Here is a 14,863-nt window from a genome sequence, read left to right as displayed (position 1 = left end):
CACTATTTTTAATATATATCACATTTGATAAGTGTTTAGTATGACGATAAATTTTCACTTTTGTTCTCGTACTAGGAACAACAAAATTATTTATTTTTAAATAAACATTTCCGTACTCCATGTATACCTTACAACAAAATTATTTTTATTTACCTGTGTACGTTATTTTATTTGGCGGCATTTTGTCCAAGGTTATGGTTGTCTTTCTGATATTGTTTTACATCTAACCCCCTTGTTTTATTAATTTTGTATTTACATTGTGTCATAGATCAAATTGATTCATTCAGTGTATGTTCACATGTTTTTGTTAATATGTCTTTTGATTGAGTTAAGCCATTTCAATTGATATTTTATAGTGTGTCTTTCTATGTTGTGATGTTGCACTATTGTTTCAGGTAGGATGAAGGTTGGCGCCTATTAAAACGTTTAAACCCGCTGCATTTTTTTGCACCTGTCCTAAGTCAGGAACCTGATGTTCAGTGGTTGTCGTTTGTTGATGTGGTTCATAAGTGTTTCTCGTTTCTCGTTTTTTATATAGATTAGACCGTTGGTTTTCCTATTTGAATGGTTTTACACTAGTCATGTTTGGGGCCCTTTATAGCTTGCTGTTCGGTGTGAGCAAAGGCTCCGTGTTGAATGCCGTACTTTGACCTATAATGGTTTACTTTTACAAATTGTGACTTGGATGGAGAGTTGTCTCATTGGCACTCATACCACATCTTATATCTAGTAATTTGGGTACTCGCTGGAATTTGGGTACCGTGACGTTATGCGGTATTTGATTTTTTTTTTATTGTTTCTCATTGGCAATCATACCACATCTCCTTATTTTACATCAATATTTTGTGTACTGTACTTCAGCGGACTTGTGAAATCAGCTTGCCATTTATTTTTTGCAAATACAAATGTAAAAAACAAAAATAATTTCAGGCGCATGGGGTATGGACCCCTCTTTTTTTCTTTTGTTTGTGTTTAAAAATTTCATCAAATTGTCTTAAAGCTTTCAACATTTCCCTCTTATTTTTATCAATTTTGTTCTTATCCATACAATCTTACAATGACTGTAGTATATACGTGCTGTCCCTCTACTCTAATTTTCAGCAAGGCAGAAAGTTTGAAAAGACTGTACATGTGTTCAACAACTGCTCTCCTCGGGTATATTTCAAACACCATGTTTCTATTAAATCATACCGATTAGGACATATTACCAGTAAAAAAGGGTTAAAAAAGACCTACATTTTCGTTTCTGTTGGTTGTCTGAATGTACAATCTCGCTCAGCTATGTTTTTTAACAAGCGCCAAAATAAATAAAAAAATAAATACGGGACATCTTTCTTACATGTCGGGTTTTACTATTTCATTACATAACTTTAAACGTGTCTTGGGAAAAAACCCACCCGAACCTACACTGGCAGCAACCAACCAAAACTAAGATCAACAAAAACAACTCGGGCGAACTATGGTTTTCAACAAATAAAGTATCTATCATATACTTGTCAAGCTCAAAATCGCACCGACTGTGTCTGATACCGGAATTAATAAAATACTACCCAGTGGCTATCATCATTCTTTAAAACATATGATACCTGGCCGTCAGAGGACCTAGGGATTATTTATTGTAGAACTTGAGAATGAAAAGACTAAATAAACATTGTTATTACATTGGTAGCAATGAATTACATTGATTTCCCAGTTAAATAAAAACCGATAATTTCACATGTGAAATAAACGTGGTTATTTCACTCTCTGACGTCATACAACAATAGGCGTTGTCAAGACGTCGATAACGTCGGATCAAAACAAATTGTGAATGCGTAGAAAAAAGATATAGTTCCTTACATTTTCTACATTAATTTCATTAAAAAAGCCATTTGCCATTGTAATAAAAAGAATAACTAATCAAAGAATTCAAATATCGAAAAATATTCAACTCGTGACCGAACAACACTGATAATTAACTCATGCGCTACGCGCATTCGTGAATTAATGTGTTCGGTCACTCGTTGAATATTTTTCTCTATTTGAATTCTTCGATTAGTTATTCTATAATTAAGAGAAGCTGAGCGACGTTATAACATAATATCGATAACATATCAACGTCTATTTTTAGACAATTTATTCTGATCCCATACTACTGTTTTGGAACAAATATTATTAACTCTTTTTTCTGTAAAAAAATAAATGTAAATATTTTGTTTAAAGATTTTCTACAAAACTAGTTCCAAACTTAACAAAAAGGAAAGGAGGCATTATTTTCACATAACGAATAAGGGACATTTTGTTCATTGCAGTCTGAACAATTCAATTTCATATTCTCTTCAATTTAAAAATAAACAAAATCCATGATTTACGATCATTAATTGTATCAAGAACAAAGTGTCAATACATTTCTGCAAGTGCTCAAATTGTACATGTACAGTTTTCAGCAAAAATAACCACTACTTACATCCGCATAGCAATGGAAAGAAAGGGAACCTCGGGCTTCACTATGTGAAAGTTTCTTAAATGTTGTGACGACGAGGATAATCTCATAGATAGGTTATGAAATGACCAATCACATGTCTGCATAGTTTGTTACATGCAACACATTTTTTGGTATTATTTAAGTATAGAATAACAAGTGATAAATAAAACAATAACTTAAATGTAGATGTCATGTTCTACATTTTTCCATGAAGAAAAACCAACCGTCACGATAATATGTACAAGTGTAAGTAGGCCTGTCAATTTGTTACTGTATGTCAATTAATTTCACCATAATAAATTAGCATTAAATCAATTAGGATATTATGTTAGGGTTTGAATTGTATAATTCGTACTTCCTTGATTTATCGGTATATATTAATCATGAATAATTCAAACATCAGAAGGAGAAAAAATCAGAACACTAGCGATTAAATATAGACTGGATTTGACTTATACGTTGTTGAATTTGAAATGTAAAAAGAGAGAAAATGAAAATTACCAAATTAAACGGTGAGTCTTGATTTTATTTCTTATTATAAGTAAAAGTTTTCACAGTTTCGTTTTTGTTGTTTAAAAAATCTCAGATATCAGTAATTTCAGTGTATTTCATAGTTCTGAATTTTCTAACTATTTTCTGATTTATTGTATTCCATTTTCTATAGGGTATTTATATGCCACGATAAAGAGGAAAACAGTTGTCTTTTAATGCATTTTAATTAAAGAGATGTCTAGCATTAAAAAGAAAATGGAATGCGAAGCTAGTTTTAAAAAGACACCATTGGCAAAAAAAAAAAACAACGTTAATTTAAAGACATCACTTGGATCAAAACAAAGTAAAACAATATAAACATTTGTCCACACACAGTTTTCAGAAAACGAACCTAAATATTGAGCAACATGAACACTGAAATAAACCGGATATGACCTCATGTCACCTAGTAGCATGAGCATTTACTGCACCCATCACTTAAGATGCTATTTTGGGGAATGACATTTTCTGGTCGTTTGGTGTTTCTAAGTAGATATAAATAGCGGAACAATCATTTGTTAAACCCTTTGACACAATTGCGAAGCATGATGACCAAAATGATAAACGTTAATTGAGTAAACGTCAACGAGAAAAATCCGACAGCTAAAGATATACAAAATAATGCCGAGAGGTCAATTAAATGAGCACTAACAAAGACCAGACAACAGAGATGACCAAATATTTAAATAGAATATATGAAGAGTAGATAAATAATCGACGATAGAGTAATAGTAATATTGATAACCTCTTACACAGTTCAAGATTTGTGACAAATCTACAACTATAAATTTGTTTTGTACATACTCAATTCTTATGTTTCTTCCATAAGGTTTGCATTGATAGGGAACACAGTCCTTCAAACTTAAAAGAGTCGTAGCATTGCCAAAATTTCTTAAATTTGCGAGTCCGTTATATGAAAACAACTTTATTTGCATTAATAATACAAATTAGAATAAAACGAATATATTTGATTGAATTGTTTACCATACTGACATTTATGTACCTTTAGATGTATGCAAATTATTAGATTTTATGACACGAAAGATGTCATCATTTTACAATATTGTTAAGATTTTACAAACACAAACTTCCATTTATTCAGAAAAAGTCTTTGAAGACAGTTATTAATATTTTTATGATGAAAGTATGTCAAATTATAGACAGTAATTTAGTTGTTTTTCATCTTTACGTGTCTAACCGAACAAAAAATCAGAGGGCAAAGGAAATAAAACACATACTATAGCGATTGGGACAATGATAAAAACACATAAATAATATGATAGATGTATTTGCAAATAATTAAATGTAAGATGCAAGACCAATTTCCAAGTTTTTATTTCTCAGCATGGTCATTTTTAAAAGTCCTTAGTTGATTAATCCTCACGAAGGCCAAACGGATACACTTTCAGTGTTATTGGTTAATATACGGCAAACATGGCCACCACCGTTACTTAGAAATTATAAAATGTGTTTACTTTGACCTATAATGGTTTACTTTTATAAATTTTGACTTGGATGGAGAGAACTTCTTGTGTCTATTAAAACTTGTGTTATTGTCCCTATGTTGGTTATATTTCTTTCTAACTTTTTAAATCAGTTTTCACATTTCTCTTTTTTGTTTTAGATATTCTTCTTCAGTGTGCGACTCTTGTTTTAATATTGGCATTCCTAAAAGGTAAGAAAAATCTGTCGATATTTAATTGCATCACACTTTTTTCATGGGCGCATTGCATTTGCGCCAATTTTTGCAAAATCCAATCTTTCATTTGTGCCATAAGTCTATATTTCATTTGCGCCAAAAAACAAAAACTACATTTGCGCCATTTCACAGGTAACATATAACGGAATAGTTTAAATATACATTGCTATATGGAGAATAAAAATATTTTTAGAGTATTCCCCCTGGGTAATTTAGTCAGTTTATACTCATTTCTTATACAGAACTGAAAGTCACTTAGGTTATATAGTGTTAACATGTTTGAAGTGTCAAAATGGACATTGTTAATTCGAAGACAAATAGAGGAAATAAGTCTGTAACTTTTTTTGACCACAAATATAGGTTATCTAATGTTCTGAAACATTTATAAAAATATAAAAATAAGGAGATGTGGTATGATTGCAAATGAGAAAACTATCCACCAAAGTCGTTTAGATATACCAAAACAAAACAACTTGCAACTGCTATAGAATCACAACAGATGTGGACAACAAAACAATTATAAAACTTCTGTTTTCTATATTGTGTTTTGTGTAGTGTTGTTTGTCTTTTCGTCGTTTAATATAAATTTGAGAATGGAAATGGGGAATGTGTCAAAGAGACAACAACCCGACCATAGATCAGACAACAGCCGAAGGCCATCAATGGGTCTTCAATACTATGTTTACGTGTATGTACTTGTATTATTGGCGCAAATGAAAGATTTATTTGGCGGAAATGAAATGCCAATGGCGCAAAAGCAAAGCACCGTTTTTCATATATATGCTCAGATAAGTGTATTTTTTTAGTTTATATAGGGGAAAATAAAAAAAAAAGAAAATGAAAAAAAATAAGAGCAGATTAATAAATTATTCCTAACCTTATTATTTCCGTAATTTCAAAAGTAAGAAATTTGATATCTCTTTTTTTAGTTTCTTATCAAGGCGTTGCCACGTTAACGTAGATATAACAACCCCACATCTCAATTTATTCGAATTCGCTTAAATTATATATCGCAATATCCAACCAGCAGTGTGTACCTTCCTAAGATAATTTCTAGAAGAAGCGAGCATTTTTGTCCCTGGGCCCGTATGCATAAAGCTACTTAAGTTAAGATTAGTTCCGAACGGACAGAGTGTTCTACTTGTCCTACGATAAATTAGTATTACGATTGGATATCTTAACTTAAGTGGTTTTATGCATATCAGCCCAGATCTCCAAATAATTTCCCATTTTTGTTTTTATTTTCTTGTTTAAGTTAGTGGTCATCCTGTTATCCTGTTGGTAGCTGCACTTTGCAGGTTTTTAATTATGTGTTTTAGTTGTACGACCTATGATCTAAAAAAGAAAAGCGGATAGACTGGATGTAGATCTGGTAAAACCCCATCATATTGTGTGGCTGTACAAAGTCAGGCTATCTAGACCATGTGTTGTTTAAGAAATAATTCATGGAAGCCATAGATTTGTTGGAAATTTACACATGGCCTGGGCTGTTTTATTCGAATTTTATCCTGAGCGTTAGCGAGGGATAAAATTAACGAATATCACGGCCCAGCCATGTGTAAATTTACAAAAATCTATGGCTTCCATGAATTATTTTGATTCTAATAGGACAAATACGGTCATTAAAAAACTGAAGCGAGGGTGGGTATGCCGTGTGTGTGGCTGTTCTTCTTTACTCCCTGTTAGATAAAGCTAAAACATTCTAATAAATCTGTAGCTTGCATGAATTATTTCGTAAATAACCGCTAGAAAAATGTGCTTAATTCTTTTAATTCTCAAACCCAACATTTTCCATTTTTAATTCACATGTTTTTCTCGTAAGCTATCGTCAAATCCAAAGTTGACATTTGGTAACTAAGGAGCCGCCATGTTGACTTGCTGAAATCAGTAAAAATGCGAATAATGCAATAGAATAGAAAATAAAACAACACCTACCTCAAAAATCCATTTTAATGTAATATTATACGAATTTCAATGGTTCACGTAACTGAAAAACCTTCAGCTTTAGCGTTTTCATTTGTATGACGTCATGTTTGGAAATGACTTGAATGCGCCAAAAGCATTAATGGACTTTCGCGGAATTTTATTTTATTTTTCTTTTGTAGATTTCTCCGAGCTCTTATGCATTAATTCTTTTTGTTATGCATCCGAATAAGAATAAAAGTTCTGTAGTCTTTTTACAATTACAATTTTTAAAACAATAAAATTGGCATAGCGTTTGCAAATAGGTTCCGATACATGTGGATTTACGTGGGAGGTATATTGTAACATCCATTATTATGTATATCACTGAGTCTGTGCTAAGTATAGATATATCGAGAATTTTATCACGGTGTTGTTTACAAAGCGAAAGAAGCACGTCATATTAGAATATCTATTTGTTTTAGTTTTGGTTTGTACGTCAAATTTTTGGAGGCGTCGTTTGTTGGTGCACGTGGTGGATGTGGTCGGTTCTTTTTATGTGATACCTGCTATTCTTTTCATGGTTATAATCAACATCAGTCTTACTAAATACCACTGATTGCTATTGTAACACATATGTACTTGTGGCCTTCGTAGTATTTAAGGAACCATGGAAATATGACCTTCTTACTATAAAGTGATCCATTTCAATACGGAATATACTAAAAAAATATGACCTTCTTTCTATAAAGGGATCCATTGCAATATGGAATATACTGAAAGTTATGACCTTCTTACTATTAAGGGATCCATTGCAATATGGAATATACTAAAACATATGACATTTTTTTCTATAAAGGGATCCGTTGCAATATAGAATATACTGAAAGTTATGACCTTCTTACTATAAAGGGATCCATTGCAATATGGAATATACTAAAAGATACGGTCATCTTACCATTAAGGAATACATTGCTCTATGGGGTATACTGCACACTTTGACCTAACCATACAGGGACATTTTGTTATATGGAATATATTGAAACATATGACCTACCATAAAGGGATCCCTTGCAATTTGGAATATACTGAAATATATGACCTTCTTACTATAAAAGGATCCATTGCAATATGGAATATACTGAAAGGCATAGCAATCTTACCATCAAGGGGCCCATTCCAATATAGAATGTACTGAAGATATGACCTTCTTACCATAAAACGATTCATTGCAATATGGAATATACTGAATATGTGACATTCTTACCATTAAGGGATCCATTGCAATATAGAATATACTTAAATATTACATATGGTGTAGCATTCTTCTTTTTTTCATTGGTTATAACGATCACGTGATTCAAAGGGTATTCCATGTACCTGAAGCCTTGTTTCGATTGTTTATATGGACACTATGTTTCTATCTATATATATTAAAATCTAAATTGAAAAAAACGCTCAAACCTATGATTGTGTTGGATAAAAACCGCAATTTTTATACGTGTGCATGCAAAACAAATTTCTTGGTAGAGGGGTCTAAATACAGCACAAACAACATTTTCCAAAAGACAAAATAAGTGAAAAAGTATATTTAAACAAAACGCATTTGACTAACAGGTCGAACAACGGATGTTCTTAAACCCTGCTGACTGCCATTGGCATATATATATTGACGGTCAATATAAAAAATCTTGTGAAATACAATGTAAATACACAGAAAGAACATTGAAGTCAATTTCCATGATACACTAATTAAGGACTTTCACTCAGGCAATAAGTTATATATGTACCTGTTAGATTATATTGACACTCGGACTTCGTCCTCGATCAATATAATCTGATCAGGTCCATATATAACGTATTGACCTCCTCAAAAGTCCATAATAGACAAATATATGACATTCTTACCATAAAGAGAGCCATTGCAAATGGGAATATAATAAAATAATTGATACAGCCTTCTTACCATTAAGGGATCCATTGAAATTTGAAATCTACTGAAAGGTATGACCTTTATACTATAAAGGGATCCATTGCAATATAGATTATGCTTTAAGACACGACCTTCTTATCATATAGGGATCCATTGCAATATGGAATATACTTTAATGATAGGGAATAAAAAATGTATCCAAGGTTTTCAAGAATCAATATCCATATAAACTAACAACTTTAGAAATAAATTTTCAGTGATTGTCAAATACTATACATATTCACTGCATTGGCATAAACACTTAGGGGTCAGCTACTTGATTTTCGGAAAAGGTGGGAGTGGGGTTCAGTTCTTTCTAGGCCAAGATATTCATGTTTAAGAATCCTCCTTGTCTACCCATAAAATCAAATGGGCGTTCCCTTATCAAGGGGCATAGAACTTTAAAATTGTATGACAGTCATTCATGGTTCCATAAGCATGTTGACAAATTAGGGAGATGGGTCTGCTAAAAGTGCTTTCCATCTAGAGATAACACTGTCGGGGAGTAAAAGTCTACTATAAATGAAAATAACACTGCTATCTATCTGGCCTAAGAATCTCTGGACTAAAAGTCTACTAGAAGTGCTGATATTTATCCAGATTTAGTAAATAAAAGGAAAAGTAACGTTATATTTTATTGTTACAACTTGCTTTGTCATGTTCTGCAGTCGCTAATGTAGTAAAGGAATGATAATTCGGATAGACAAGGGCTCAAGACGTTGAACATTGTTGACAAGATAACAGGATTTGGTTTTCAAATAAGTAGATATCAGATTAGGAAAAGAGTTGCATGATAACAAATCGATTTTCAAATAATTTTATTCATTTGCTGATCATTACGAAATCCCTGTCCTTAGTGGTAAATATAAACAAAATTTATCCACCAGAGACCAAATGTCGTAGATGTTAGCAACTATAGGTCGCCGTACGTCATACCACAATAAACAAAACCCATACCGCACACCAAGCTATACAAGGAACAGAAATAACATAATGTAAAACCATTCAAATGCAAAAACCAACTTCCTTATTTATGTAAAAACAACAAACGAAAAAGAAATATGATATACAATAACAAACGACAACCACTAAATTACAAGTTTCTGACGTGGGACTTACACATACAGAATGTGACGGGGTTAAACATGTTTGTTGGCACCAAGCCCCCCCCCCCTCCCCCAATTAACCTGAGACAGTGGTGTGACAGCACAACATAAGAATAACTATAAAAATCATTTGAAAAGGGCTACTTGACTCATCAGATCGATACAAAGCAAAAGGACACAAAGTACCGATCCAAGAGTACTCGCAGTTACATAAGTTCATTCAATTAGCAACATCTATTTTCTATTGGCATTCGGGTGTCTCGAACGTATTGACGAATCAATTCCCATAAAGGTCATTAAAATTAGATAGAGGATTTGGGGGAAAAACCGTTATTAGTGCAATGAATGAGACCAGGTTTGAGGTCTTTTATCAAACCACTGACATTATAATGAATCGTCTACATAGAGTTGCACACATTTGGTCGTTTTCAAAAATGTACACGATTGGTTCTTAGTGATAGGACACGTTTCAACGATTAACCCCATCTAGACATGTTTGGGCATAAAGTGCCGTCGACAGGATACGTATACGTTTTTGGGGATTGGGCATACACTTGACTTTTATACCAAATTTATTAATGGAATTTAATTTTATTGACAACATATTTTTTATATATGAATTCGTGTGTTATGATTCCATGCTTCAATGGATGTTTGTTTTCTATTTCAGTTAAAATACTTTCAGCACAAAGACAATTTAGGGTATTTAGAATAGAAGCGAATCCACATCTACAAAGGCACGAGCCGTTTAATTTAATGCCTTCGGGGCAAGAAAATGTACTTCATTTCGATGGTGGTTCTTTCAGAGTTGAAGGTGCTGTACCCCGTGAAATAAGTCAAGGACAGTCAGACTCGGGTCGATCATTTCAATCTAATCGTGCTCATGAGTCCCAAGGATTGGGATTTAATAGACAAGTATCACTACCTCTAGATCCATTTGGACAGTTTATGGCAGATGTTCTACCTGATCACATGCGCCGAAAAGTGAGGTTGGAAAAAATAGCCAACACAGATAATAGTCCATCTGGAGTCTTACCTGATCATTTACGATCTACATCTAACAATGAAAATAAACAAAGTTCACACAAAAAAGAAAATCATAGACAACCTCAAGCCATTTCAGACCAACACAATGTTTATAATCAAAATGAACCTAGTAAGAAAGCACATGACCATAAGGAACCAATGAATGAAAATATTGGGATGTTTGACATGTTGATGGATCCCCAACAATCAAGAATAAATGATGGCATACATTCTCCTTTTGATACTTTTCATCCAACACCGTCGCCTGTTGCATTTAACCCTGATGGATATTTTCCCGGTTTATTCCCATTTTCTGGGGATGGCGAATTCGAACCTTTCCTAATGCAGTCTCACCCACGGTCAATAGATTTAAGAATGGAAAATCCACAGCAAAACAGCCAACAAAGTCATACACCATTAGGGAATAACCCTACCGGAAATGGAGAGAAATTGCCATCTCACAAATCAAACAGGATACCTGATGTGCCGGAACAGGGAATTATGACAACTAAAAATCAAAAGAAATCATCTATCGATTCTCAACTGATAAATCAACAAGATCAATCTAAACATACTGCTTTTATAATGGATGCCATGCTTCAAAATAGGAGGTTTATGGATGCGATGAATGAAATTCGACATATTTCAAGGTTCTCTAAACCACTTTTGAGACAATCAAATCAGAAGCAATTTGTGACAAAAACATCCTCAAATAATAATTCAAAACAACAGGAATCAAAGGTAATAGATTCTAAGACTATTTTCCCACAAACACAAACTGAAAAACAGTCGAAAGAAATCGGAAATAAAAAATCGAACAACACAAAACCAAAGAAGAAAGTTGTTCAGCTTAGTAAAAGTCCAAAACATCTTATTGAAAGTATAAGAAAACAAGTAATAAATGTTGGAGATCCGAGAGCACCAAAAGTTGTCGAAATACAAATCGAGTCAGACAGACCTGAATTAACAAAAAATCTTTTGATGAATCTGCTTACAGACCCTAATGTTCAGGTAATCAATGGTCCATCTCAGAACATTGTTAAGAGCAGCGGAAACAAACAATCATCTAAAACCTCCCTTTTATCTTTACTCTCAGGCCAACAACAACCTCATCAACAATTTTCAGCAGGAATACCAAGCTCTTATTATACTAAGGAAATAATAACTCCACAGTTTACTAAAACTATAGCGAAACCTCGATTTAGAGCAGGAATTCCAATTTCTCATTTTCCGGATAAACAATTCATAAAAACAGTAAAGAAACATTCACGACTATTTGAAGAAAATCATAATGTTAAAACAATGATCCCAAATTCGCTTAAACAGAAAGATCAGTTTTCACCAAAACAGAAAATAGATAAAATAAAAGCAAAAGTAGATAATACACAATCGGATATGCGTATGATATCGCCAAAACGGATAGTTAATAAAATCAAAAATCATAAACAAAGAAAACAAAAAGTAGAAATTGAATTGCCTAAAATATTTGTACCATTCGACAAAACTATGAATGCCAACAATAGAGAGGTATATGTCTCTGCTATACCATCATTTTCTATGTATCAAGGAAATCGTAAATTACCTGTACGCCAAACACAAAATGTTCCACAAAATAAAATTGTTTTTGAAGGAAATTATAGAGAAAAAGCATATGTCCAACCTGCTGGTTCAATGACAATTAGTCCAGTTAAAACTGTAAAAGAACAATTTGATTCTGGTATTCCTAAAATCAACCACATAGCTGTATCCGAAGCTTTAGTAAAGATTCCTCTAAATAAAGTACAACCAGGAGTTCATGTACCTATATTGAATGAGAATATTGGACAAAACGTTAAATCAAAAGTTGATAAAATGACAAAAAAGAAAAATATAATAGGCAAGGAAGCTGCTTTAAAAACGATTGCATCAGCTTCTGAAGTAGTGTCCATCAATCAAAAGGATAAAAGTAGCAATGCTGAAGTTTCCAATAAAGAGTTTGTATCATCAAGCATATTGACGACTGATGCAAAAACAGGTAAAAAGTTAAAAGAAAACGTGACAATTGAAAAGAATGAGAAAAAGAAAGAATCATCAAGCAAAAAGGAGGATTCAAAGAGTAAAAAGAAATCAAAACGTAGAAAATCTAAAAAGAGTAGAAGTAAAAAGAAGAAGTCTAGGAAAAGTAAAAATAAATCGAAGAAGAGAAGTGATAAATCAAAACAAGGTACCGATAAGTTGTAAAAAATGCCCCAAAAAAAACAATCCAGAGAAAACACAAAAACCTACAAAGATGCATTTAAACATTCAGGATCCGGTCCAAGTTATTGCCCCTGTACCGTACATTGTAACTTTACAATAGAATAAGAAATGTAAAATAGCAATTAAAAATGTATATACGTTTAAGGATTGTTGTCACATTGCGCAAAGTGAGAAAGTTATATTTTATTTTACAAAAAACTAACAATAAAAAACTCAGCGCATCATTATAATATTTACATAAAGGCAGCTAATGCGTTGGATTTTTACATGTAGGCATAGCATCGATAGTTTATGATATTACATGTACGCTCAGCATCGGCAGTCTATGATATTACAAAATGGCTCAGCATTGGTAGTCTGTTTTTCCTTCACATTACCAATAGCCTTATGGATCTTGGTTAGAAGATTTCACATCGCTAATCTTATATTTGATATTAAGGTAGAAAGATGTGCAATGAATTTATATGAAAAGGATGGGAATATAAGTAATTATAATGAATTAAACTACTTATTTAAGCTTGTTTTTGTTTTCGTGATTCGTAATTGTCATGTTGAAATTTCTAAATGAATTAGAAGTTCCTTTCGATAGAGGGTAATGCATGTCTATAGATCATTTGACCTAGAACTATTGATTTTAATATCTTCCGCTTTTTTATTTCTGTTTTTCATTGACGAATACCCTATATCTCTGTTTATTCACTTTGATGTAGTCTGATTCAAAGTCGGAATTACTTTGTTCTCAATTTTAGAATTAATGCAACCTAGCAGATCTTTATCGAGGAAGTAGCAAATGAATGTTTTGAGTATATTCCTGTTTATCTTTATTCAAATTTTCACTTTTGTGTATTCTGATAAAATGAAATTACAAGGACAATGTAATAAAAGGGATCTTAAGTAAGTTATGAAAAAAGTAAAATAAAAAAATACCGAACTCCAAGGAAAATTCAAATGGCAAAATCAAAAGCTCAAACACATCAAACGAATGGAAAACAACTGTCATATTCCTGACTTGATACAGGCATTTCCTTATGTAGAAAATGCTGGATTAATGAAGAATCTTTGAAATTTTGTCAGAAAAATAAATTTGTTTCATTTTGTCAAGATGATCCTTTTTCGTTTGTCAATCCCATATATTATACTTTAAAACTTGACGAAGCTGTAATAAGGGGATGTTTGTCGCCATTGTGTCTGATAAGAATATACTATTACGTTTTATATTTATTAAGTAGCATTTTATTGTTTATATACTTATGACTTTGCTGTACATATACTTAACATTTAAATATAGTATTTCTTTTCATACATACTGTTGTTTCTTGTATTTAATACGAGCTTAATACCAGTAAACAAATAAGATTCTTTAATTAGATGATAATGAAGTTGGGAATTCTCTCTATTCGACAACGGAACATATGAAGAGTGTCTGCAATGTTGCTCCGAAGGAATATGTTAGGTATCCTCCGCCATCTTACGTGAACATACTATTGATTGATTGATGGGTTAAAAGTAGGGTAAGGGTAATGGCTATTACCGAATATCAAGTTATAGAACGGTTTTCCAAAACCGATTAAGTTAATTTCCATAACAAAAAAGGATATGAATTATCAACGAGCTTTCTTACAGAAAGTAAGCAATACGTGATTACGTCTCTACTAAAACGCCTTTTACGGCAGCAGATTAATATTTTATGCAATATATAGCGCACCAGTATCTGAAATGAAAGACATATTTTCCCTTAAGCTGAGAGAATTGAGTATACAAATTAGACACACTCTTGACACTCTCTTAATCTGGAACTTTTTAAAGATGATATGTAATAAATTTACGCAAAAGTATTATATCGATATTCAAATCTCAAAAATCGACTAAGACGTCTAAAATACAAATCCAGGTAACAGAAAAAAACAAAGACTGAGGGAATAGCA

At 32.4% G+C, this 14,863-nt stretch overlaps 1 protein-coding gene across 1 annotated transcript; it reads left to right on the top strand.

The window, feature by feature from the left end:
* Positions 1–2,893: 2,893 nt before the first annotated feature.
* On the top strand, positions 2,894–13,459 carry LOC127737928 (uncharacterized). Its single transcript, XM_052248883.1, has 3 exons — positions 2,894–2,976; positions 4,620–4,670; positions 10,345–13,459. Exons 1-3 carry the CDS (start codon positions 2,955–2,957, stop codon positions 12,918–12,920), a joined length of 2,649 nt encoding a protein of 882 aa, XP_052104843.1. The 5' UTR covers positions 2,894–2,954; the 3' UTR covers positions 12,921–13,459.
* Positions 13,460–14,863: the final 1,404 nt, after the last annotated feature.

The sequence above is a fragment of the Mytilus californianus genome, unplaced genomic scaffold (assembly GCF_021869535.1).
Source record: "Mytilus californianus isolate M0D057914Y unplaced genomic scaffold, xbMytCali1.0.p SCAF_4, whole genome shotgun sequence".
NCBI classification, from domain to species: domain Eukaryota; kingdom Metazoa; phylum Mollusca; class Bivalvia; order Mytilida; family Mytilidae; genus Mytilus; species Mytilus californianus.
The sequence above is the reverse complement of the archived record's forward strand: the minus strand, read 5'-3'. Positions and strand labels throughout refer to the sequence as shown.

Coding starts and splice junctions, on each gene's coding strand:
- LOC127737928 (XM_052248883.1), top strand. CDS start 2,955: ATGAAAATTACCAAATTAAACG. Junction 2,977..4,619: donor GAAAATTACCAAATTAAACG/GTGAGTCTTGAT, acceptor TTTTTGTTTTAG/ATATTCTTCTTCAGTGTGCG. Junction 4,671..10,344: donor AATATTGGCATTCCTAAAAG/GTAAGAAAAATC, acceptor TTTCTATTTCAG/TTAAAATACTTTCAGCACAA.